Source organism: Hibiscus syriacus, unplaced genomic scaffold (genome assembly GCF_006381635.1).
Source record: "Hibiscus syriacus cultivar Baekdansim isolate YM2019G1 unplaced genomic scaffold, ASM638163v2 tig00111221_pilon, whole genome shotgun sequence".
NCBI classification, from domain to species: domain Eukaryota; kingdom Viridiplantae; phylum Streptophyta; class Magnoliopsida; order Malvales; family Malvaceae; genus Hibiscus; species Hibiscus syriacus.
The window spans coordinates 128240-152856 of NW_024063025.1; the positions used below are offsets into that span (position 1 = coordinate 128240).

Sequence of the window (24617 nt, forward strand, 5' to 3'; positions counted from 1 at the left end):
TGGACCAAAAGTATCGACACTTGTTTTAGTTGTGTCGATATTTTTTGTACACTTATTTTCTTAAAAATCGGTATATTTAGACCGGTTACATTGTTAATTTACCTATTACATTATAATTATGGGTTTCGATGTTTTTGGGATCGACACTTCTTATAAATGTATCGACACATAAGTTTATCTATTCTCTTATTAAAACAATATATTTTACCTATTAAGTTTGGAACCATACTTGGACAAAATGTTAGAATCAAATCTTTGTGTTTATTAATTTTGTCATTATTATATTCTATTTTTGCCACCTACATTGTAAATTTACCTATAACTTTAAAGTTATTGCATTTTGTAGTTATTGAACATACCTAAATATGGAATGGTCATTCAGTCCTGCACATGATGACAATTATGTTTGTGACATTTGAAATAATGTAGACAACGATCTCCATATATCGTAACTATCAACATGACTCCTACTGTATATAAGAAACATGTACAAAAAAACATTTGGATAACTTTTCCCATCTCATACATAATTACATTCACATACAAAATTATAAATCGTATACAAAATTAAAAATCTTATACAAAATTAACCCTACATTTACATCATCCTTTCCTTTTGTTATTCTTGTGTAGCATGGCAGCTTTTTTCATCTTCGCTCTTAGTTGATTTTGATTGTGGCTTACGAGATCGTTTAATATTCACATATGATCCCATTATCTATCAACCTATATTCAAATTGTCAGTGCGTTAAGTATTGTAGACCACAACATTCAATCTACGACTTTTAACAATTTAACCGCAAACTAATTTTTAATTCTACTTACAAAATCACCAGTAGTCGATTCCATCCACATCATCATATAAATGCCGCAATCATGTCCATTCGATTGCTCGTTCATCTTATGCTCCGCGAATTTGAATCTTTGCAAGGGAAAATTTTCTAGAGATCCACATGCTTCTACCCAAATGCTTTTCTTATTATAGCTATATAATATTTTCATTTGCATTAAAAAATATGAAGTTATGATCCAAACAAATTATGCATTATAATTTACATAATTTCCTTTCATACATACCAATCTCTTAGCATCATTCACTCTCTGTTTAGCTGCTTTAGATGTAAACAGACTATCATATATAGTTGCAACACGGTCTACCATATCCAACACCAACATATACCAATGTGAATTATTGTGGTTTATTATGATCATGTTCTGCAACAAAATTCAACATTATATATCAAAAAACATCATTTATGGCTATTCGTATGTTGTCTTACCTTCTCACAGTTGGTGAATTTCACATAGTTATGCAACATGACACCTCAAAAACTCGCAATACCCTCAACATTACAGATGTTGTCCAATATCTGTTTCTGCAATTACGCGACAATAATTATTAATTTACCATCTATAACATTATTTTTCAACATTTATTAATTTAACTCACCGCTAAGTGGTATGGAATGTAGCCAATCATCCGACCTGGTTTTTTAGAATCGTAGCATACTGTCCAGGCGAGCAAATCAATAACCTAACAAAATTAATTACACAATCAGAATATATTCAATAGGTTTTAACTTTTAATCGATTTCTACTTACCATACCACCAACCCATTCACTAGGCTTCAACGTTACAACGTCGGATACACTAGCGTATTGATTTCCCATTGAGATTACAGAATATCTGTATGAATCATTAGGATTAATATATTGTCATGAAATATTTAAATATCTCTCACAAAGCAATATATTTAACTTACCCCGATTCTAACCCACTATTCCATAAATAATAAAAAATTGCAGCTTCGACCGGTTCAATTCCGCTTGGAATAACCGTTTTTTCAGCCTACAATTTTGCATAGAAATTTTTGTCACAACAACATGATAAAAATCAAATTAAGTTTTCTTTTATTCAACTTACCTTCTGCTTCTTCTTCTGGGGTGCAGGACATTCCGAATCCAAATTTGAATCTCTAACACTCTCCGATGTATAGATGTTAGTGACCTCCTTTCTCCCCATTTCCTCCATCTTTTCTTCTTCCTCCATATTCTATTCTTTAAATTTTTTCAGTTCATCATATTTTTGCTCTACATAGCTCTTTATCTCTTTTATTTCACCCTTCATTTTCCCCCTTCATCCAAGTTTTTCTCAACCACCTCCTTCACTCCCGTAAGTTCACTCCTCAATTCCACAACCTCCTTGACAACTACATCAATTTTTCCACCCGTCAACAGATTAAGTTCCCTCAACACCTCAACTTCATTCACCACTACATCTACTTTCCTTCCATTTCCCCTTATGTCTCTCTAGTGTCTCTTCTACTCTTGATTGTCTTTGATGAATATCAAAAAGGATTTTTTTAATATCAGCCAATTCAGACATCAAAATGTCGAATTTACTATGTTTTCCCTCACCGTAATCCCCCCGACCGTCATCCACCCCTCCAACCATCTTTTCTTCCTTCTCCACTGCCTCCGCTGCCTTCTCTGCCTCCTCTACCTCCTTGCCAATAACCTTCAAAATTAAATTTGTATTAAGACATTGATTATATTCTTAATATTATTTAATTACATTTATTACCATTTCTAGCTTCCTCGGTCTATCCAACTTCAACTTCGCCATAACTCTAACCACCTCTTCCTTCCCCATGCACGGATGCGTGCCACTCCGTTTCTTTCATAAGCCGACAAACTATCATAAGCCGACAAACTATCACAGCCCGACTAAAAATCGAACAGTGCAACCTGTACTTATAATAAAAGTTATCATTTTATATAATAACTATACTATCATTTTATATAAAAAATAAAATAAAAACATTCTTCAACTCAGTTACCTCTAAGATTGCTATGTACCCTTTGAGGTATCTCTGGCTGCCCTTTTGAAAGGTGATTATTGATTCAATCAATCTTGAATGGACATATTCAGCCCAATTGAATTCACCCTTCAAGCCTTCATCGCAAATGAGCTTCATATTGTCCTTGTTCGTTGATGTATCAACCTTTGGACAAAGAAATATCCCAACAATGTACAATAGAACTCGGGCCTTCAGGTCACCCCCCGTAAGATCCAATTTTGATATCCTCTTCAACTTCAACATATGTCATCTTCTGATTCAAACCATATTTGGAGGCAAGTGCTTTCCAGTTCTTACTCCTACAGATTTCTACAACACTTTTGCCTTTGTTTTATACCCCCAAGACGGCTGCAGCAGTCGATACCCCCAGAGGGAATGAATAATCACCATATTTAGCAATACATTATTTGACATCAAATTGCTCCATCAAGATCGATACAATTCCCTCCGAATTGGTCGATCCCCTACTCCTATCAACGATCTAAACCCATTTCCCTCAGCACATTCAACTGATCATTCTCTTTAAGGTGTTCAATTAATGAATTCACCTTTTTTATGTTGCACCTTGTCGACACTTCTTACATTTTTTAACAATATATAATGTTATTGTTCTTATATATCTTGTATCAACGTATTTACAAGTTTAATGAATACCTTCTTTTCATGTGCTTTCATCCGTTCTTTGTATTCTTTACTATCATTCCTTGACTGTGTGATGTAAAGTTCCTTTTCAGCATCACTCATCGAATTCCATTTCGACCTCACATCTTCTGTCACCTAATATTAAGCAACGTTTCTTAATCAATACATTAACACTAAATAATACTCAATGTCAATTTCATTTTACATATCGAACGCTGTGTGTGCCATTTTCTTTCATCCTTTTGCATTCGGCTATACTGTCAACATTTAAAATTTGTAATCAATTTAGAGTTCTTAAATACTTTAATCCAATTACCATTTCAACAATAATAAAAAAAGACATTGATACTTACTAGAAGTACATATATTCACCCTTTGGTTGCTTTCCACCCATTGACTTAATTTGTCCTTCATATATCAGTTTGCGCAAATCAAATCAAATACTACTTACATACACTTTATTCAATATACAAAAATCAATAGCCACTCTTTGTGGTAAAACGGTTGGTCTTCAAAAGAATTTGAATGACCACTACAACAAGTGTCGGCATATTTATACAACCTAAAATATCATTTTCTACCTATAATATCATTTTTTACCTATAATATCATTTTTTACATATAATATTAAATAAAAGTATCGATATCGGTCCCAAATGCTTCTTTACTTCGAAAACCCCAAACAACAACACATAAAAACCATATTTCCAATTATTGTAATAATAAAAAACTAGGGTTTCAACAACATACCTTTCGATTCGACTGCAACAACAAACAAACAAAACTTCACCGTAGAAACGCCTTCTGAAATGCAACAACAATTACGTTTCGATTTCAAAAACTCTATATATTTTCAGAGGAAATTTAGCTATGTCTTTATATTTACACGGATATGTTATTTATATTTAATCGATACAACTACCTAAGTGTCGATACTTTTATGTCAAGTGTGAAACTTTCAATAGGATATTTACTTATTTCTTTGAAAGTATCGATAATTTATTACACATACTTATTAAAGTATCGACACTTTCAACATATCCGGTAGCGTTTTACCAGTTTTGTCATTTTGAGACCAGTTTTTATCATATTTTACCTGTTATATTGTTATAGATCGATACATTTTTTTAAAGTATCGACACTATATAGGCGCTATAACTTCTTCTCTTTTAAATTCCAAAAATGTCGATACTTATATTAAAGTATCGACACTTTCAACATATCCGGTAGTTATTTACTTTTTGTCATTTTGAGACCGATTTTGTCATATTTTTAGCTGTTATATTGTTATGGATCGATACATTTTCATAAAGTGTCGACATTTTTTAGGCGCATAACTTCTTCTCTTTTAAATTCCAAAAGTGTCGATACTTATATTAAATTATCGACACTTTCAACATATCCGATATCTTTTTACCGGTTTTGTCATTTTTAGACCTTTTTTGTCATATTTTTACATGTTATATTGTTATAGATCGATACATTTTTTAAAAGTATTGACACTTTATAGGCGTTATAACTTCTTCTCTTTTAAATTCCAAAAGTGATGATAATTATATTAAAATATCGACACTTTCAACATATCTGATAGTTATTTATCTGTTTTGTCATTTTGAGACCGATTTTGTCATATTTTTAGCTGTTATATTGTTATGGATCGATACATTTTCATAAAGTGTCGACACTTTTTAGGCGCTATAACTTCTTTTCTTTTAAATTCAGAAAGGGTCGATACTTATATAAATTATCGACACTTTCAACATATCCGGTAGCGTTTTACCGTTTTTGTCATTTTGAGACCGGTTTTATCATATTTTTACCTGTTATATTGTTATGGATCGATACATTTTTTAAAGTAGCGTCACTTTATAGGCGCTATAACTTCTTCTCTTTTAAATTCAAAAGTGTCGATAATTATATTAAAGTATCGACACTTTCAACATATCCAGTAGTTATTTACCTGTTTTGTCATTTTGAGAGCGGTTTTGTCATAATTTTAGCTGTTATATTGTTATGGATCGATACATTTTCATAAAGTTTCGACACTTTTTAGGCGCTATAACTTCTTCTCTTTTAAATTCAGAAAGTGTCGATACTTATATTAAATTATCGACACTTTCAACATATCGGTAGCGTTTTACCGGTTTTGTCATTTTGAGACCGGTTTTATCATATTTTTACCTGTTATATTGTTATAGATCGATACATTTTTCATTTGTATCGACACAAACCGACGAGCTAAGTTTGCTGGTTGCCAAATTTTTTAATATTTCTTCATGATTTAGACCTACTACATTATTATTACTCAACATTTCCGATAGCGCTAAACCGAATTTGTTAAATATATTATAATGTATCCGGTAACGCCGTATATTAGTCGTATATTAGTCCGTCTTTCCTAAAACAATCCCTGACCCACTGAGATATATATGATTCAACTTTACTTTTTCTCATACTTTACTCATTGAACTTTAAAAGTTTTTAATTTCTTCACTAAACTTAATACATTGGGCTTTCTTAGTCCTCCGCCATTAGATAGTTAACTACATTAAAAAGAAAAAAAATTACCAAACAACGTCGTTTTACATCTATATAACGCCGTTAGTGAGAAAATGGTTTAGTGACAAAAAAAACCCAGTGTATTAAATTTAGTGAGAAAATTGAAAAGATTTAAAGTACAATGAATGAAATAAGAGAGAGAGTAAAATTTAGTTATGAAATTTGTAATTTACCAAAAAAATCATGATATTGATATTATATAAAATAAAATTTAAAGTCATGTAAGATTTTTTGATACGAAATTAAAATTGTATATGATAAATTTTTAATTTGATAATTTGATTAAGTAATCGAATGAACATTTAAGATTTAATTACTATCATATTCTAGGCGACTCAATTGTTTTTGTATGTCAATAAGGACCATTTCATTTCTGGAGCTTGAGTAATAAATTAATAACGGTTTTGAAAGCGATAATCAATCAAATAATAGGTATTAATATGACTAATTAGATTGATGACGGTCACAGAAAAAAAATTGTAAAACTAAACAAGTATTCTTTCCAACAGGATAAGATAGCCCTTTTTAGTCAATGGATACTTGAGGAGAATTTGTCTTTAATGAAAACTTTGATCTCATTAATTTTTATTTTTTAGCAGCCGTATAAATATTTCTTTTATACATAAAGTCATGGTCGGACCAACATTTGATTTTCTTTAAAAAAATGTCAATATCACGTAATTACTTAACAATATTTTCAAAGGTCTATAAATTTATGAATGAAGAAAATAAAATTTAAATCAAATAAAATATCAAACAACCCAAAAGGCTACGCTTTAGCACTTGGTAGAAATTCTTATTAATTTAAACCATGTTGTTATTATCATAAAAATGAAGTCAATGGATGCTGATTTAAGTGATTGGAAACTGTGAATTTTCTTTCTCTTTCCTACTGTAATTATATAAATGAATTATGGATCTTAAACCAAGTTGATTAACATATTGGAGCATTTCTCGCTGTCATCAATACCTTTATTTTCATATAATACAAGTTTTCAACCAATTCTTGATGCATAAACTTTATATAAATATACATATTTGGAGAACCCAACTAGGGATCCCCCCCCCCCCCGCGTAATATAAATAGAAAGGCTAAACTCGTTGCGTAGTATATGAAGTTCGATCAAAATTAAACTAATGTAATAGCTGTCGACCTAAATGGAAAAGGTAATAAAAGATTTTGATTCGTTAATCCGTCCGGTTTCCCGGTGAATTAATTAGAAAGATGGGCAAGACTTAAACCAGCAACAAATGAAAGCACATTGATTAATTATAGAAAGTTCAATTTCCGTAAAGATGGCATCATTTATTGGATTTGCTAATCTCGCTTACAAATTGAAAGCGAGAAGATGAAGAGTAATTTAAAGGGTGTGTCAGAGTCAAGGTGTTGCAGTCCATTGACTATAAAAGCGCAGCCCAAAAATCCTGGTCTTCTGGATGTTCTTTGACCCATGATATTTTGGGAATGCTTGGTTGGTGAAATAAAATTACAAAATATTTTTATTTTACTCGATTAGATTAAAATATAATTTTATTTTAATTTGTATTAGATGAATCCGGTTTATATTTCATTTAATAAATAAATGATTCGTTCAACTTCAATATAATTTTGGTAATCAAATCAAACCTTGATCCCTATTTGAACTTGGCTGAACTGAAACCACTCCATGAACCTCTCTCATAATACTATATGCACCATATGATATCCAATTTAGGCTCCATTTTTTGTGGTTGGACTGATGACTTGGTCTCGCTTCAATTATATATATAGTGCTAGGAATACGTATAAAAATAACATAGGCTTTGAACCTAAAATTTCGTAGAAGAAGAAGAAGAAGACAAGAAACAGCTTTATTAACTAAATTTTAGTAATGCTATTGTTTCATTCACAAATTTAAAATTATAGTCTTACCTAAAAAAACATCAATTACATTATTATTATTCGATTAGACAAAACTGGATAAATCCAACTCTTATTAGTATTATTAGAGCTCATGGTCGTGTATAGTTTGTTGGATTTGTTTTAGTCTAAGCTTTAAAAGCCCAGATCTTAACAAGGCCCAATACTGCATTATCTAACCCAAACGGCGCTGTTAGTCCTCACCTAATATCGGGAATAGATTGAAAAAAACAGCTCGATTTGGTAATCTTTCGGGAACACTGCCATGGCTATGCAAACCGGAGTAGGCTTTTCGAAGATCTTGATATTAGCCGGCGCAGGTACCGCTCCGACTCGCTTTCTTACTTCGATCATTCTTGTATTCTTACTGTTTTGATTTTCACTTTTTCCGTATCGTTAATTTTCTCTTCAGGTTACACCGGTACGATCCTCCTCAAAAACGGTAAATTGTCGGATATTCTGGGTGAATTGCAGGTTAGTCTTACTCGTTTTTGTTTATTTCGATTTTCCTTTCTCGCTGCCGTCATATTGAAATTTTGTCCTCTGAAATTTCATATGATTGACATCTTTATTCTTTGTCTATAAATTATAGCTTTTAGTTTTTTTTCGTGGTGGTTTCGCAGTCACTGGTGAAGGGACTGGAAAAATCTGGAGAGCAAGCTGATGATTCAGATGCCCTTCTGGCTCAGGTATATGATAAAATATAGTTTAACTCTTTTTGTTGTAATATTGAATTTTTGTATTAATTTATAGGTGCGTCGTTTGTCAACGGAGATCAGGCAATTGGCCTCAGCAAGGCAGATAACTGTTCTGAATGGGGATTCCGGCGGTATTTTCTTAATTATATTTGGTTGCTTAGATGCGTATATGTTTAATCAGTTTGTGGTTGTATTAGCAAGCTTAGACGAAGCATTTTCCAAGTGGATGTGATTTGTTTGTTTGCTTTTTGTTGATTTGGCAGGAAAGTTAACCCCTGTTATTATACCAGCTGCTACATTGGGGGCATTGGGCTATGGTTACATGTGGTGGAAGGTATGTCATGATTTAATTGATTACTGATATGGTCTCTGCTGTACAATGTAGAACTAACCATCTTTTTTGTACAAAATAAATCCCCCTGGTGCCTGCCCTGTTTGTCATGATTTAATTATTTTTGTGATACAGTTTCTTTTTTACTCTTTCGTTGCTATGTAGAATTAGTTGTGTTATACAAAATAAAGTCCCCCAATGTCTGCCTTGTCCCTTTTGATTTGTTTTTTTGCATCCACATCCATAATGTTTTTCAAGGAAAATAAAATAGATGCTTTTGCATTTTGATATTAACTTTTTCTAAGATTAGCTGTATTTATCTTCATTACTGATGCATGCTTTGTAATTTGACTAATTTGCTCGCTTCTTTACCCCCCTAATTACTAGGGCATTTCATTCTCTGATCTTTTCTGGGTCACTCGACGTAATATGGCGATGGCTGTGGAGAACTTAACGAAACATCTGGATTCCGTCTCAGATGCTCTCGCTGTAAGTTTATGCTCTCTCATTGCCTTTTCTTACCACAGTTTTGGATTTAATGCTTCACTGAAGCAGTTTTCTGCTAACCAAAATGTATTACTTGCCTTGAAGTTTATTTATTTCATTAAAAAGGATTTGACTGGAGTAAGTAATTGCAATCCGTGTAAATGGAAAATTGCCTTAACTAATTCCATATTTGGTGAGATCTAGTAGAGACCAAAAAACTTTGGGCATAGTTTCATAGATTTTCTAAAAGTAAAAAAAAATCATTTTTACTTACTCTTCCAGTGGTTCTTCTCTTTTGTGTATGTTCACTGAATTTATTATTTGTTCCAAATTTTCTCAAGGAATATGCAGCTTCCGGTGTGCATTGTCCTAATTAGTTTTGAAATCAGGTTTTGTATTAAAATGGCATGCTATGAAATATGCATAGAGCTTCTGACTGGTTTACAAATCCTATGTGAACAGGCTGCAAAGAAGCATTTGACACAACGTATTCAGAACCTGGATGATAAAATGGAAACACAAAAGGAAATCTCAAAGAGCATTCAAGCAAGTGTAAGTGCACATATTTTTTCATCTTTGAAGTCAGAGTAGCATTGGCTACGCCACCTTATTCAATAAAGCTCACTTTCCCCATCATCTGCCTCCCTTGTCTGTTCTTGGATTCTTATGTTTTTTAGTTCTAAGAAAGTAGTTAAAAGAGTTCAACAGGTTAATAAATTATACGTGATTGTTTCAAATGCTTCCAATTGTGGAGATTAATTTTTTATGATGTCAAAGATAATAAGTGCGTCCCAAAATTTTATTAGGTGTATGATGCTTTTTATCATTTTTTGGTTCTGATCTTTGGATTAATGTACTTGTTTTTCGGGTCATATATATAACACCAATAGATCAAGTGAATTAATGTGTTACATTCCCTAATGCTGCTCATATTTTTGGAACAGGTGGAAGATGCTAGTATGAATCTTTCTAACATTGAATATGACTTGGATGCACTGCAGAGAATGATTTCTGGTTTGGTGAGAACTCTTTTTCTTTTTTGCTTCTAGTAATTGTTGCACTTTTTAAATGGAGCTACAATGGTTTTGTCTCTTTCTCCTTTTCAATTTCAACACCTCTTCTGAAAATGTTGAACTTGTTATTTGTTAAAAAGTCAGGTGGTTCTTGTTGTAAGACAGAAGAGGAGCATTATCCTTTTCGCGTCTTTTATCTCCTCTTCTTGGTTAATCTCATACAGGCAGTGATGAGACTTCAAATTTTATCTATTCATGTACATGTATCTGATTTGTTTTGCTTATTCCCCCCCCCCCAAATTTGCCCTCTTGCAGGATGGCAAAATTGGTTCATTGGAATATAAGCAGGTAAATAGATTTTTACCTTTTTTGTATTTCACTTTTTTATTTCTCATTCAACATTTCTTGCACTTCACGATATGGAAGTCAAATATGTAATTATGGTAGGAACATGCACCTTGTGTAGTCGTAACTTTTATTTATATTTTTGAATATTTGAATTCAGTATTTCTGCTTTTTCCTGAAAAGGGATATGGTATTTAGTTTCTTATACTTTCCTTTTTCTTTTGTCTATGCATGTGTCTTTATTGGTTAATTAAACATGATTTACCTACGCAGTTTTTTGTGTGGTAGGATCTTGCCAATGCTGGTGTGTGGTACCTTTGTAATATGTTGGTGGCAAGAAAGCAAGCATGCCTGAAGCTCTGCAGGTTGGTACTAGTGGAAAGATGAATGTTTTCTTTTTATCTTTGTGTTTAGAATACGATGCCATTCAGTCCATAATTGATCCTATTTAAAAGGGAAAAATATGGGAAGGGGTGAAGCTTGTCATTGTTATTTCCATTTGGCTTTCCTTAACGGATAATTTCTTCTTTCAAAACCCAGTGCCAAATCCCTGTTTGTCTCTAAAAGATTATATGATGTGTTTCTGCACTAAAGTAATCTCTTCTGATTTTACATTTTCTTGTAGGAGCAACTTAAACTTTCTGGTAAATCTCGTGCTTTGCTTACATCAGGAACTCCGACTCCGAAGGTATCTTTCTGTATCTATAGAGTTCAAAAATCGCATTTTCTCTAGGAAAATGAACATGCACATGCACCGATGCATGTACTTAAATCTGTTGTGGTAAAAGGCTAAAGAAATATGTTCCGGTAAAATGAAGTGTGCACTGACGGAGGTATCAATATTTTTTGTATGTGGTAGCCTAAATTTCACGGATCTGTCCACAAATCTTGTGTTTATTGAGCTGTAAACTTTCATTTATTTAGTTTATTAATTGTAATGCCTATATATTAATAAACATTGACATGTTTATTTCAGGGTCTGAAAGATGTTGTAGATATTTTATCTGGAAGTAAGAAGGATTCAGGAAGCGATGCTATTGATAATTTTGACGAAGAGCCGAGAAGCCTGCAGAGGTTTGATTCATAATTTTTTTAAACCCTTACCCTATGTTTGAATAAATAAGGGAAAAGAAAAGTATCTTGCCCTTGTTTGAATATCTATATTTTATTATTATTCAAACAAATGCTCATGCATCATTTCCTTAATTTTTTTTAATAATTGTTTATCCAAACACGGTGTTAAGTTTTGTATAATCAGTTCATCTAAGTTTAACCTATTGAGCCAAATCCAGAACTTGTTTGTAGGGCAATGTTTTTATCTAAATCCGATCATGTCATAATGGCATTTTCAGTTTTAAGCCTTTGTTTTTAGTTGTAAGCTTCAATAAGGAAAATGATGCATGATGTGAAGCAACTATGGGACATTTGATGCATTTTGATTGATAATTTTCAGGAGCATTTCAGCTAGGTGTTGAAGCCGTCATCTTGCAGTGTGGCAATTGAGAGAAATTACATATGCCTATAAATAATGTAATCAAACGTCTTTCTGCAGACACTGAAAGTTGGGTAGAGTCTGGCGTGGGTAAAGACAGTTGATGCCTTGCCGTGTCTGAGAATATAAACCAAACTTTGGATGGGGAAAACTTAGTTTTTCAGTTTGCTTTTGCATTTTGATTGATTCCTATAGTTCACGTTACTTGTATTCATTGATTAAAATGTAGCTTACAGCATATATTTGTAAAAAATCAGGGACGTGCAATATATGGCCCAAACCGTTTACCATGACTTGCAAAGTAAGAAACAGCAAACCTCATACATGGTTGCTCATGGATGTTCCTGTCAAAATTGTTCATCATCATCAGAATGCTAGTCTGCAATGGACATATCCGATATTTACACAGTCCAGATTAACTTTGCACCATTTAAAGGCAGTAAAATTTAGGAAATAAACAGCAAACCTTTTAAAACTACTTGAATCGCTAGCATCAGTTTAAAACACAAGCCGGCTCTGAATATTTTGGAAAAATCATTAGGCAAACTAGAAATGTCATCTATGACAATTTTTTAACTACCTTCTTGGATTGGCATTATTCACACGACTTGTCTTATCCGGTTTGGTTGAATTCGCAAAGGCATTCCATCCTATAAGATACGGCAGAGGAAAACAACATTTTCAATCACCGATCATGTCCAAAGGTTTCATTCCAAACAGTTCTCATTCAAACATGTCGACCCTTATGAATTTATGTATGCTGCTGTGCTAGTCGGCATTTTTTGCCCAAGATAAAAGCGAAAAAAGAGAGAACCTAATCCCCGACATGGCATTTACTCTCGACCATAATTTTCTGATACATCCTAACACCATAGATAAAAAAAAAAGGCTAGAAAGATGAAAAAAAAGAGAGGTTTATCATACGCTGAATGCTGATTTGAGGACAGTGAACTCAGCTCGCGCGATAGGAATATAAATAGTTTTGTCCATGTTTAGACGTTTGTTTTGAACACCTTCAACAAAAGCCATTAGAAATGTTAGGCCTAAATCTGTCACAGATTGATTATAATCACACAAAGCATGACATGAAAAAGAGAAAAAATAGGGTGTTGGGGGTGTATAAATATGTGTCAAATCTTTGGTGATTTTGCTTAAAATTTATCTTGTCAAACCTAAAAACTTATACGACTGGTAATAATTTCGGTTAAAATCAAGAATGTTACATTGTGGTAGATTTTAACCTAAATTATTAAGTCTACTTTGAAACGTACACAATTGATAATAATTTCGGTAATAATCAAGAATATTTTGACGGTAACTTTTTAGGTTGCAACCATATAATTATATAGTTTACATGAGGAGCATGTCATATTTTTAGTTTCAACATAAAATGTTGCCAAATTACTTGAGTTACGCTCTTGATAAGTTTTTCGGTTACAACCGATTTATGCTGTTTTTTAGTCTTATATTAACCGATTGTATTTTAGACTCATACAAATCTTTACCAATAAATGAGTTCTGGTTAGAAGATCATAGTGTGTTTGATCCACCAACAGCATGAACACAAATTCCAGTAGCAGATCATTGGCATCATACTACAATGAGAAGACTCTATAACCAAACCAGACATCCTAGGGCTAGAGTTATAAATGCATCAAACCTAAAACTGAAAAGGATCTACAAGTAATGTATGGATGAATTTTAATTCCTGGAAAGGATTCAAGGGAAGTGAACATTACCAATGTTAAAAAAGTGACCAGACCCATGAGGGAGTGGCTCTACCTTCAAGACCTTCCTAGCCTTCACACAATGTCATTAGAATTCATCTCAATTAAAAGAAATAGTGCCTTTTCTGCTGAATATATTTCACTATAAATATAATCTAAACTAAATTTACTGCTGAGAAGTACAGGAAGTAACTCAATATTTACAGGCGTATCACTAACAGTTACCAATAACTATGGCTGTTGCTTCCTCCAACCAAAAAAGTATTTATTTTCACGATTAATAGAAATAACGAATTAGAAGCATTTCTAGGCTTCAACTTACTTAAGGCATTTGTCCACAGGACCTCAGACAAACATTGTATCCTGCGTGTAGAAACATTCCTCCCCCTATTGAAGAAAAATCTTCACACGGTAAAAAAAAATCTATTGCTTGCCTTATGGAATCATCCATCCTCAATAAACATCTACTTTTCATGTAGCACATGAACGTATGAGAAACCACAAAGCTGAAATGGGCCTGGAGATGCAAAATATTTAAGCAGTTGACAGGAATACTTCAATTACCAACTTTAGCATTCAATAGAGAGAGGGATGTTTGCGGCCTTGCGGGCAGATGGATGGGGGAACGGAGAGGATTTTACCTTTTCCTTTTAAAGGATCATGGAAAAATTCACATGATTCCTTTGTGCCAAGGCTAATCAGAGTTCCAAGTTCTGTAACTGATAATGAGAACACCTGGAGAGAAGCAAACCATCAATGGATGTATGATGTATATCATGTTTCTAGTATGTATTCGTCCTTCACCACAAAGATTCTACATTTGATTTATAGTAAACATCTGAATGATTATGTGGAGACCACACATGCAAATCTTTAAAGAGTTATAAACAAGATTTGGGAACAAAAAATTCCTTTGTTCCATCCTAATATCTAAAATGTTCAAGTTAATTTATCAAAAACATTAAACTGAAAGCTAATTTAGCCAAAGTTCACCTGCTTCCTGCCCCAAGTCTATACCAGCTGCAGGTGCAAACTGTAGCAGCACACATCCTTCCCTGGATATTTTAAAAGCCCGACTGTAAAGAAAAACATACAACGATATAAAACAAAGGAACGCCATCAAAACTTGCAGCATTTCCAACAACAACTACAGTTACAGAAATTTTAAAAATAAACTAAAAAGGAAAAACTTCGAATGAAACATACAGCTAAAGGCATAAAGTCAGGGGCCCTAGGCTCCACAGTAAGAGCAGCCTTCCCTTTGTAAATCGAATGACTCACATAGGACCTACGCGGCGACCCTGCTGTCAAATAAAACACTTTAAACACTAATAAAAAAGCTTAAAACACACTATTTTCTTTAAACATGAGGATGGCGGTGGCGAAGTAGACGAAGAGTTATATCTAAGTATTCAGATTGCCGACATTTGAGAAAAAAACTTGGAGATTTTGGAAGGGTATTGAATTTAAAGGCGTGGTTTTGAGTGGACTCGAGAGAAGAGAAACAAGGGAAAGCTTGGGGTTGGAAATGGCATTGAAGCTTAAAGTTTGCGCTGAGAGCGGAGGAGATGATAAGAATTGAAGTTGCAACATTTTCTTTTTTAATCTCGTCCCAGCTATGTTTTTAACTACTGTTTTTTTTTTAATTACTACAGCACTCATTTTACTCTACCATATTTTTATCTCTATTATAAAAATAAAATAATAATTTATCTTCAGTATTATTTTTACATTATCATCAACTTACTTTATTTATAATATTTAATTATTATAATATTAATTTTTTAAATATAAAATAAAATATATATTACGAAAATACATGTAATTTAGTATGTTTATTTATTTAATTTCAATATATTTTTATTTATCATGTAATTTAATCTAATTTAAAAAAAGTAAAGTAAATTAAATTAGTATGCTTGTTTATCTAATTTCAATGTATTTTTATTTATCTTGCAATTTAATCTACTTGAATTTAAATAAAAAATCAAAAAAATTACAAAGAAAATTAGTATGTTTATTTATCTAATTTCAATGTATTTTTATCTATATTACAATTTAATCTACTTGAATTTAAAAAAATCAAAAAATTACAAAAAAAAAATACTATCTCCACAATGAAGAGATATTCTCCAAAGTGAAGAGATGCCCTGAAGCTTTTAGATATTTCCCCCCAAATATCTCACAAAATATTTGGTGAAAGTACCACATAATTTCTTACTAAATAGGTAATTATATATTTTTTTACAAGAGAGTAACAGTTAGTTTTATTAAAATTAAAAAATATTTAAATTATAAATTAAATATATAATAAGAATATATTTTTTATAATTGTTAACACAAAAAATTAACTGCTAGATCATACAAAGAAAATATTTAAAACTTAACTAAATAAATTTGAATATAAGGTAAATATAAATAAATCTAATTGCATCAATAAACGAACCACAAAAGAGATTAAGCTAATGGAATACTACTGACAAACTATAAATCAGAATCGAATGACGTGAGAAAATTATCTACGAATAAATCGTATATCTAAATCTAATCCGAGGATCTAAAGCAGGAAGATTAACATGAAAAACAAATAAACGTATATTGATCAATTGTGACGATATCAAATTCAATACTGAAAAAAATATAAACGAAAATAATAGTCAAACAACTAAAAATATGTCAAAAAGTTAAAAATATGCCAAAAAGTAAAGAGAAATATGTTATAAAAAAATATGTCATAAAAGTAGATTTATTAAAAATTAAAAAAACAAGAGAGTAATAATATAATAAAAGAAAAAAAAATGAATACTAATAATTAATAACTAATATTAAAATTTATATCGTCGTTTATAAAAAAAAAAACCTGACGAGGACACAAAAATAAAAGAGGAAATTAGGGTCGAAAATCCTATTTTTAACATCGTAGTTTGATCATTGTACTAAAAAACAAATAAAATAATCCTATTGTTATTTTCAGAATTAAATAATTTTAATAAAAAACATTCGGCTTTTAACCTCTCAATTTGTTTTGAATTCATCTTGATCCCAACACAATTTTTTGTTTCATTCAAACGTCGGTCTTAGGCTTATCCAATGCAACAAACCAACTCTTTTTGCCAACCACAAACTCTTCTTCAACATCGCTTCCCTGTCCGAGAAGTCGTTTTAACTTACAGATTTCTTCATCGGCATTCTTACTCCCATTTTTACATATGTAAATGTCTTCACTTTGTCCCTTCTTTCCACCTCTCCTTCCTCAATGGAATTGGAGGCACAAAAGCTCACGCTTTTTGGTTATTCTCAAACCCAACACGAAGCTTTGCTTCAAACCTCGCGTGTTTTCATCTTCCTCCAATCATGATTCATTTCCGCTGCCTAGACAAACCCCAGTATGTTCTGTGTCTCTCTCTTAGCACACTCGTTGGATTTTTCCATTTTTAATGGGGGATTTTTTTTTTTTTTTTTGCTTTTGTGGGTGACAGTTGGGTTATGATCCTTCAGAGGAGCTATTTGGACTCTCGGCTGATCCAAAACCAAGGTTTTAGTGATCATGCTCTCGTGCTTTGAGTTACCTGTTTTGTTTCTTTGATTTGATAGTCATCTGTTGTGACTTTTGATGCTCAGAGAATCTTGATTTTGTATGTTATCAAGTCAATTGTAGCTTTACATGCACATGTGTATTCTGCTCTACGTAGTTCTTGGCATTTATCTGAATTACCATTGTTGTTAATCTTTTTTGTAATCTTTCATATTTATTTCCAACTCACCTGTCTATGTTGGATTCTATCAAGTTTTGCACAACTGACACCTCAAGTAATTTACTGAATTTGCTTTCAGCGATGCCGTTCCAGGAGTACCGAAACCGAGATCATGGTTTGGTCCAAATGGTCAGTACATCAGAGAGCTTCCTTGTCCAAGTTGTAGGGGGAGAGGTTATACTCCATGTACAGAGTGTGGTATTGAAAGATCAAGATCAGATTGTTCCCAATGTAATGGAAAGGTACAGTTTACAGGCTTTTTAATAATAGTATATCGACATAACCAAATAGAATAAAGCCATTGCATTCGCACTTGATATCTGCTCCTTCAATTAACATAGGAACATGACATGCTTTGAATGTTCTTGAGGAGGTGAGTTATTACAAGTAATTGGTGGTGTCCGTTCAGACAAGTAGAAGGAATTGCGTATATAGTCACTCATTACTTGGGGAATACTCGTAATGGCAGGGTATAATGACTTGCCGTCATTGCTTGGGAGATCGTGTGATATGGGAAGAGTCTATTGATGAGCAACCGTGGGAGAAAGCACGTTCAACGTAATCTCTTTATTCTACCTTCTCATTTACTTAAGAATCTGTTCCACATAAGTCATCTGGCTCTACTTCATCCCCATTGCCAAGGCAATTTCATATTGACATATTTTACCATTCCTTCGTCTAATCACTAATTCATATCCTCTTTGGTTTCTTTTTAGGGGTCAAATTCTAGAATAATGTCAAGTTCTTTACTTGATTGCAGTATAGATAACATCTGCTTGAGTTATTTGATAGTGCGCTGTAGGTTTTTGAAATTTTCTTGATCATCATTGTTACATCGGATATCTGAGTTTTTTACTCTGCTCTCTAATTCTCATTTTCCTCTATTGTCCAGGTCTCCACTTAGAGTAAAAGAAGACGATGAGGTAGACAATCTAGATTTGAATCTGGATGTGAAGAAAAAATCGAAGCGCGTTTACCAATCACCATCTCCTGAAGTTGGATTGAAGATAAGCCGATCACTAAAAGTTAGTCGGATGCTTGAATCTTGGCTTCTTTTTATACAAAACATTGTAGGCCTATGTTGTGTACCATTTATTCATTCATCTGTTATTAGATCATTTGATTTAAAATAAAAAAGTCACGTCCGGTGTCATCTGAGATGCTTATATAGACATAAAAAGTTGCATATTGCTTTCTATGGTATAGGTTTTACAAGATTCGTCTTGAATATATTTAAACTTGGAGAAAAATGTACATTTTCATGAATTTAATCTTCTTTGTTTAGTTGGATGATTGCAGAGTCTTAATGCCAAAACAGGACTATTTAGTAAAAGGATGAAGATCATCCACCGTGATCCCATGCTCCAAGCTCAAAGGGTGGCTGCCATTAAGGTTTGAATATAAAGCTTTTAAATTTGTGGCTTCAAGTTTACACATGTGTTTTCCACTTTGGTTAATAACAATGAATAGGGAAGGTATATAAGTTTCATGCGATTGCCAATTATTGCGACATTGAGTGCTTGGGGATTCCATGTTCTGCATTTAGAAGAGGACTTTTAGCGGTTTGAATGGAACTGACAATTAGCAATGAGTGTATAAGTTTCCGGTTGTATAAGCATATACAAAATCGTTGACGTGAATGCAACCTTGTCTATGCGCTTGCAACTTTACATGGAAGCAAAGTGCTTAGTATATTTTACGCAATGCAGAAAGCAAAAGGAACAGCTGCAGCAAGGAAGCGTGTTTCTGAAGCTTTGAAAGAGTTTTTTAGTGATCCAGAGAACCGCCGTAAGAGGAGCATTTCAATGAAAGGTTGCTCACATTTTCTGTTTCATATATTATGTGTTTGACTTGTAAATTATTGATATGGAGGAAAAGAGGGGATCTCCAGAGTCAACTCTTATCTCTGAATTCCACATCTGGAACTGTTTGTTTTTCACATTGTTGCAGATATTTTGTTTTTGGTATTATTGATGATTCCAAACAATGACCTGCAACATAATCAATGAAATAGGATTTTGGCAACCTTGTTTGTGATGGCATAGACATCAGCATTGGCGCTTTAACTCGAGAGCTTAGTACAAATATCTATTGTTGTTGCTGTTGCCTCTTACTTTAGATTGCAATAGGGAGCTTGTCTTATTGGTTAAGCAAACCATTGCAGTATGGACAGTGTTTTTTTAAGATTTTAGTATTAACGATATTATCTTCTTTCTCCTTGTGACGCAGGAGTCAAATTTTACTGCAGAAATTGTGGCCGTGAAGGGCATAGAAAACACTATTGCCCTGAAATTAGAGATAGTTCGATAGATAAGCGGTTCAACTGTAGAGTATGCGGGGAGAAGGGCCATAACAGAAGAACTTGCCCAAGGTCAAGGTTGAACAATCATGGAAACTCAGATAGGAGGAGTCACCGTTGCAAGATTTGTCGCAAAAGCGGTCATAACCGTCGTACATGTCCTCGAGTGATAGGAGTTAGGGATGTTTCGACCACTGCAAGTAGAATATACACTGCAGATTATGCCGAGAAAAGGGGCATAATGCGAGGACCTGTCCTACTAAAGACTCAAAACCTTCTAATTGTAATCTTCAATTATAAGAAGCCAGGGAGTAATTTTGCTGAAAACTCGATAGAAATGAGAAAAGTTTGGCTGGACGTTTGACTTTGAAGCTTATGTGAAGTCAAACACAGTATTATGTATCAGTATTATGTGAAGTCAAACACAATATAAATTAATAAAATGAAATTCCTTCTGCTGTTTACATAGCCACGTTAAAACTAGGGAATGTTCTAATTATCTGTTCATATCTCCTTTCAAAGATGGAGAACAAGAAAGATGGGTTGCATTTTCTATTAACCATTTCCTATTAGCACGGCTTCCCCGCTTTGCATCCAAGTGCTCCAGAATAAACAGTGAGTAAGGGCACCTGATGACCAGGCTGAAAAGGCATCATTTTATCGGCTCCGAATTTCTTGCCGGCATCTGGGTTTCCAGATGGAGTGAAAAAGGCAGCATTCAAAAATTCATCACCCTCTGATATCCAATCCCAACTCTTCCACACTGCCGGTGGGGCAGAAATCCTCGCGGTCACCTCCTTTGTTAACCTGTTAAATGTTGCTTTATATCGGTTGCCCTGGCTGATAATTGTAGGGTGACTGCTGCCGCCTATGGCATACATGAGCCAATGGGTATAGTCATTATTGACCACATGAGTAAAACCAAATCGGCACCTAGGCATCTTCTCTACCAATCCTTTACCGAAAATGTTCAAAGCAACAGTGATCTGCATCTTATGATCTAGGACAGATGTGTCACTTCCTCCAAACAACATCACCTGCATGCACCAAATATCAATTAATTTGTCACTTGACCATGTTCTAATTCTTTTATCTAACCGTAAAAAAAGTTCTACTTACATCACTGTGGTCGGTAAAATTGCAGTTGGAAATAGTAATGGCAGTGGAACCCTGAATAGCATCAATGATACCATCGGAACATCGATACATTGAAAGATGGTCTAGCCAAACGTTGCTTGCTCCGAAAAGAGAGATCCCATCACCATCGCTCTCTGTTCTCAATCCAAAGTGGCTTTCCGAATCCCTGATTATGCCGCCTTTGCCTGGTATAATATCGTGGATATGAAGGTTATGGATGATGATGTTCGTTGTATACTGGATAGTAATACCAGCCCCATAAGCAATATGCACCCTGGCTCCCCTACCATCGATGGTTTTGTCACCAGTTGAAATAATGAGCTCTTCTTTGAGCTTGATCATAATGGGGTGTGCGAAGGTGATCCAAAGAGGCCTCTCTTGGATCACAGCATGGCGTAGAGTTCCAGGTTTAGGATTAATAAGATCATCATCTGAAGGATCTGTGACCACGTAGAACTCTCCATCCTTTCCGCCTGTAGTACCACGGCCAAATCCAAGGGCGCAATCAACCAACCTCTTCCTATTTTCTGCCCACATTTGATTACATCGCCAGCATTGATCGATGGGGTTGGTTGCCATACAGGGCCCCCTCTTCAGCTTTTCCCTCAAATCCCGTCTTGTGCTATTAAACCCTATCAAAGTCCTTCATGCAATACAAGATTTAACACTTAAAAAATAAAGATATAGGATTATTTGAGAAACTAAACATTGGTTTTATATTGTTACCTAGCAGCATGCTCGTTGTAATGGTTGGTGACCTCCTCTGGGCGGGGGTTATAGGCCTTGTCAAGATTTTCTATGGCCTGCAACTCTCGTTCCCTCCAGTAATCATCATATTTTGCTATGTGAGCTAGCGGGCTTGGAATTATTGAGACAAAGGACAAAACAAACCCAAGTACGCTAAAATTATGATGAGAAAATAACCTCAGTGACAAAAAATGCCTTATAATATACGATTTTAACCAATTTTTTTTGGATTTGTCAAAATGACCAACTAAATCGCAATGCGATCGATAATTCGCAACGCGATCTCCGGTATCGCAAATTAGTATCGCATTGCGATTTACATATTCGCATTGCGATAGTCGAAGTTCGCGTTGCGATTTATTCCAAATTCGTTGCGATTTATTCCAAATTCGTTGCGATAGTCCAAGTTCGCGTTGCAATTTATTCCAAGTTCGTTGCGATAGTCGAAGTTCGCGTTGCGATTTATTCCAAATTCGTTGCGATACGATTTATTCCAAATTCGTTGCGATAGTCCAAAATCGCAACGACGGTATTGCATTTGTTTCTTAAGAATTTTCTCTAAAAAGATAGTATTCGCGCGGACGTGTCGAAGACACGTATTACCACGACCACGACCACGGGATGGCGGCGACGGCGCGCGAGAGTCCCCCTTGTTCTCTATCACTCAACAAGGAAGTGGGAAAGCCAAGCCTTAAATACCATTCCCAATAGTATTTCCAATACTATGCGAGATTGAGTATTACCAACACTTGTTCCCAATACTATGTGGGATTGAGCTTTAAATAGTGATATTATTTTTGAATGTTTTGCTTAAAATTGTAATAATCACGATTGATTGTAGATTGACTTTTAATTATGACATATTTAATCGTATAATACTAATGCAATTGGTTGCTGATTCAGTTGTTTTAAGGTGCATGATTGTTAATTGTTTCCTGAATAATCACATTGTATTGGAAACAAGTGTTGGTAATGCTCAATCCCACATAGTATTGGAAACACTATTGGGAATGGTATTTAAGGCTTGGCTTTCCCACTTTCTTGTTGAGTGATAGAGAACAAGGGGGACTCTCGTGCGCCGTCGCCGTCGCAGTCCGTCTCGTCTCGTCTCGGGTCGTGGTCGTGGTCCACGCGAATACTATCTTTTTAGAGAAAATTCTTAAGAAACAAATGCAATACCACCAGTCGTTGCGATTTTGGACTATCGCAACACGAATTTCGACTATCGCAACGAATTTGAAAAATCGCAACGCGAACTTGGACTATCGCAATGCGAACTTGGACTATCGCAATGCGAATATGTAAATCGCAATGCGATAGTCGGAGTTCGCATTGCGAATTTGGAAGTTTGCGTTGCGAATCTGGAAACTGATTTGCGATACCGGAGATCGCGTTGCAAATTATCGATCGCATTGCAATTTAGTTGGTCATTTTGACAAATCCAAAAAAGTTGATTAAAATCGTATATTATAAGGCATTTTTGGTCACTGAGTTTATTTTCTCAATTATTATTGCTACAAACAGCCATCTTCTTGTTGCCCGGTATTGAGAATGGTTTTAAGGTCCTAGTCTGGCAAAAAAAAGAAAAACGAATGTCTTGCTTGCAGACAGGACCCTTCCCAGAGACAAGACGAGCCAACAAGTTGAGCTCAAACTTGGTGTGCTTAGAAGAGCAGATGACGATGATATATAGCAGAGGGGTTGATTAAAAAATAGCAAGAGACGTTTTCTAAAACTTGGTTTCGAGTGTTTGTAGGAGCAACAAATTAGGGGAACCGCTGGGATTTTTGTTTTCCTGGAATTTGTTTTTCAACTTACCTGTTGATGCTAGATTCCATCTCAACCAATTTACTGAATTACCGATGTTGTTCAAGTTTTTTTGTCTTACATTTTTATTTCCAACTTACCTGTCAATGTTGGATTCTAATATCTTAAGAAATTAACTGGATTTGCTTTCAGCAATGCCCTTTCTTGGCCACCGAAGCCGAGATCCAAATGGTCAATACGCTGTCAGCTTCCTTGTCCAAGTCCTGTGCACCTTGTTTATGCCCACCTATACAAGATGAGTTTAAAATCTAATTATAAAATAATAACAATATTGAAAGGAAAAAAAAAACACGCGATATGAATATATACATATTTAATTAATTTGGTCTTACAGATAAAAATAAAAGTTGATAGTTATGGCATAATATCGTCTGGAACTCAAAATTATTTTTTATTTGAATATTCAATTTTTAAGGAACATTTGAAGTCCAAAGTATTCTTGCAATGTGCAACCTGAATATATGTGTATTTGACTGGGAGGAGGACCTGATGCGGGCTTCTACTTTGTTGAAGGGCAAGTTTTTAATCACTTGCAAGTTATAGTTAGACCATCTGCTAGGTGCCTATATTATTTTGTTAGACCATCTAGGTATCTAACGTTACAAACGTGACCACTTTAGGTGCCCGAGACGTAATGACTATTAGTTTTCTCCGTTAAGTGACACGTGTCAAAATATGATAATTTTGAAATTTATTTTTAAAAAATATTATATTTATAAAAAAATTAATTTCTTTTAAATTACAATACAAAGACAGTGAGGGATATTCTTGTTTGGAGTATATTCAGTGACGAAAACA

General features: G+C 34.0%; 3 protein-coding genes and 1 long non-coding RNA gene across 6 annotated transcripts in view; 2 read left to right on the forward strand and 2 right to left on the reverse strand.

Annotated features, from left to right (window-relative positions):
- The first annotated feature begins 8183 nt into the window (after positions 1 to 8183).
- LOC120156510 overlaps positions 8184 to 24617 on the forward strand; it is a 30668-nt gene continuing 14234 nt past the window's right edge. Inside the window, exons 1-13 of one of the 3 annotated variants that reach the window (XM_039167820.1) lie at positions 8184 to 8282; positions 8375 to 8436; positions 8586 to 8651; positions 8716 to 8795; positions 8928 to 8994; positions 9379 to 9480; positions 9940 to 10029; positions 10422 to 10496; positions 10806 to 10838; positions 11124 to 11200; positions 11461 to 11523; positions 11812 to 11875; positions 12392 to 12401. In XM_039167820.1, the coding sequence (XP_039023751.1) occupies positions 8228 to 8282; positions 8375 to 8436; positions 8586 to 8651; positions 8716 to 8795; positions 8928 to 8994; positions 9379 to 9480; positions 9940 to 10029; positions 10422 to 10496; positions 10806 to 10838; positions 11124 to 11200; positions 11461 to 11523; positions 11812 to 11818 (777 nt within the window). In that variant the 5' untranslated portion in view covers positions 8184 to 8227 and the 3' untranslated portion in view covers positions 11819 to 11875; positions 12392 to 12401. Of the gene's footprint in view, positions 8283 to 8374; positions 8437 to 8585; positions 8652 to 8715; positions 8796 to 8923; positions 8995 to 9378; positions 9481 to 9939; positions 10030 to 10421; positions 10497 to 10805; positions 10839 to 11123; positions 11201 to 11460; positions 11524 to 11811; positions 11910 to 12288; positions 12621 to 24617 lie in introns of those variants that run through there. The other 2 variants (XM_039167823.1, XM_039167821.1) reach the window with 2 other exon arrangements.
- LOC120156512 lies at positions 15047 to 15456 on the reverse strand. Its single transcript, XR_005519070.1, has 3 exons — positions 15421 to 15456; positions 15261 to 15355; positions 15047 to 15130 (listed from the first exon to the last, which is right to left on the reverse strand). It is a non-coding gene; the product is annotated as an uncharacterized LOC120156512 (long non-coding RNA).
- LOC120156520 lies at positions 17200 to 20472 on the forward strand. Its single transcript, XM_039167830.1, has 8 exons — positions 17200 to 17440; positions 17534 to 17589; positions 17889 to 18051; positions 18279 to 18367; positions 18702 to 18834; positions 19109 to 19201; positions 19519 to 19621; positions 20039 to 20472. The coding sequence occupies exons 1-8, from the start codon at positions 17270 to 17272 to the stop codon at positions 20470 to 20472; spliced, it is 1242 nt and encodes a 413-aa protein (XP_039023761.1). The 5' UTR covers positions 17200 to 17269.
- LOC120156509 (pectate lyase-like) lies at positions 20678 to 23550 on the reverse strand. The gene is made up of 4 exons (XM_039167819.1): positions 23502 to 23550; positions 21972 to 22155; positions 21228 to 21888; positions 20678 to 21145 (listed from the first exon to the last, which is right to left on the reverse strand). Exons 1-4 carry the CDS (start codon positions 23518 to 23520, stop codon positions 20678 to 20680), a joined length of 1332 nt encoding a protein of 443 aa, XP_039023750.1. The 5' UTR covers positions 23521 to 23550.

Excerpts from the sequence above, each read along its gene's own strand:
- LOC120156520 (XM_039167830.1), top strand. The coding sequence starts at position 17,270 with ATGTCTTCACTTTGTCCCTTCTTTCCACCTCTCCTTCCTCAATGGAAT. Across the intron at positions 17,590-17,888 it reads TCGGCTGATCCAAAACCAAG|CGATGCCGTTCCAGGAGTAC; the intron begins GTTTTAGTGATC and ends ATTTGCTTTCAG. Across the intron at positions 18,052-18,278 it reads GTTCCCAATGTAATGGAAAG|GGTATAATGACTTGCCGTCA; the intron begins GTACAGTTTACA and ends TCGTAATGGCAG.
- LOC120156509 (XM_039167819.1), bottom strand. Across the intron at positions 21,889-21,971 it reads TACAACGAGCATGCTGCTAG|GACTTTGATAGGGTTTAATA; the intron begins GTAACAATATAA and ends TATTGCATGAAG. Across the intron at positions 21,146-21,227 it reads ATTTTACCGACCACAGTGAT|GTGATGTTGTTTGGAGGAAG; the intron begins GTAAGTAGAACT and ends TGGTGCATGCAG.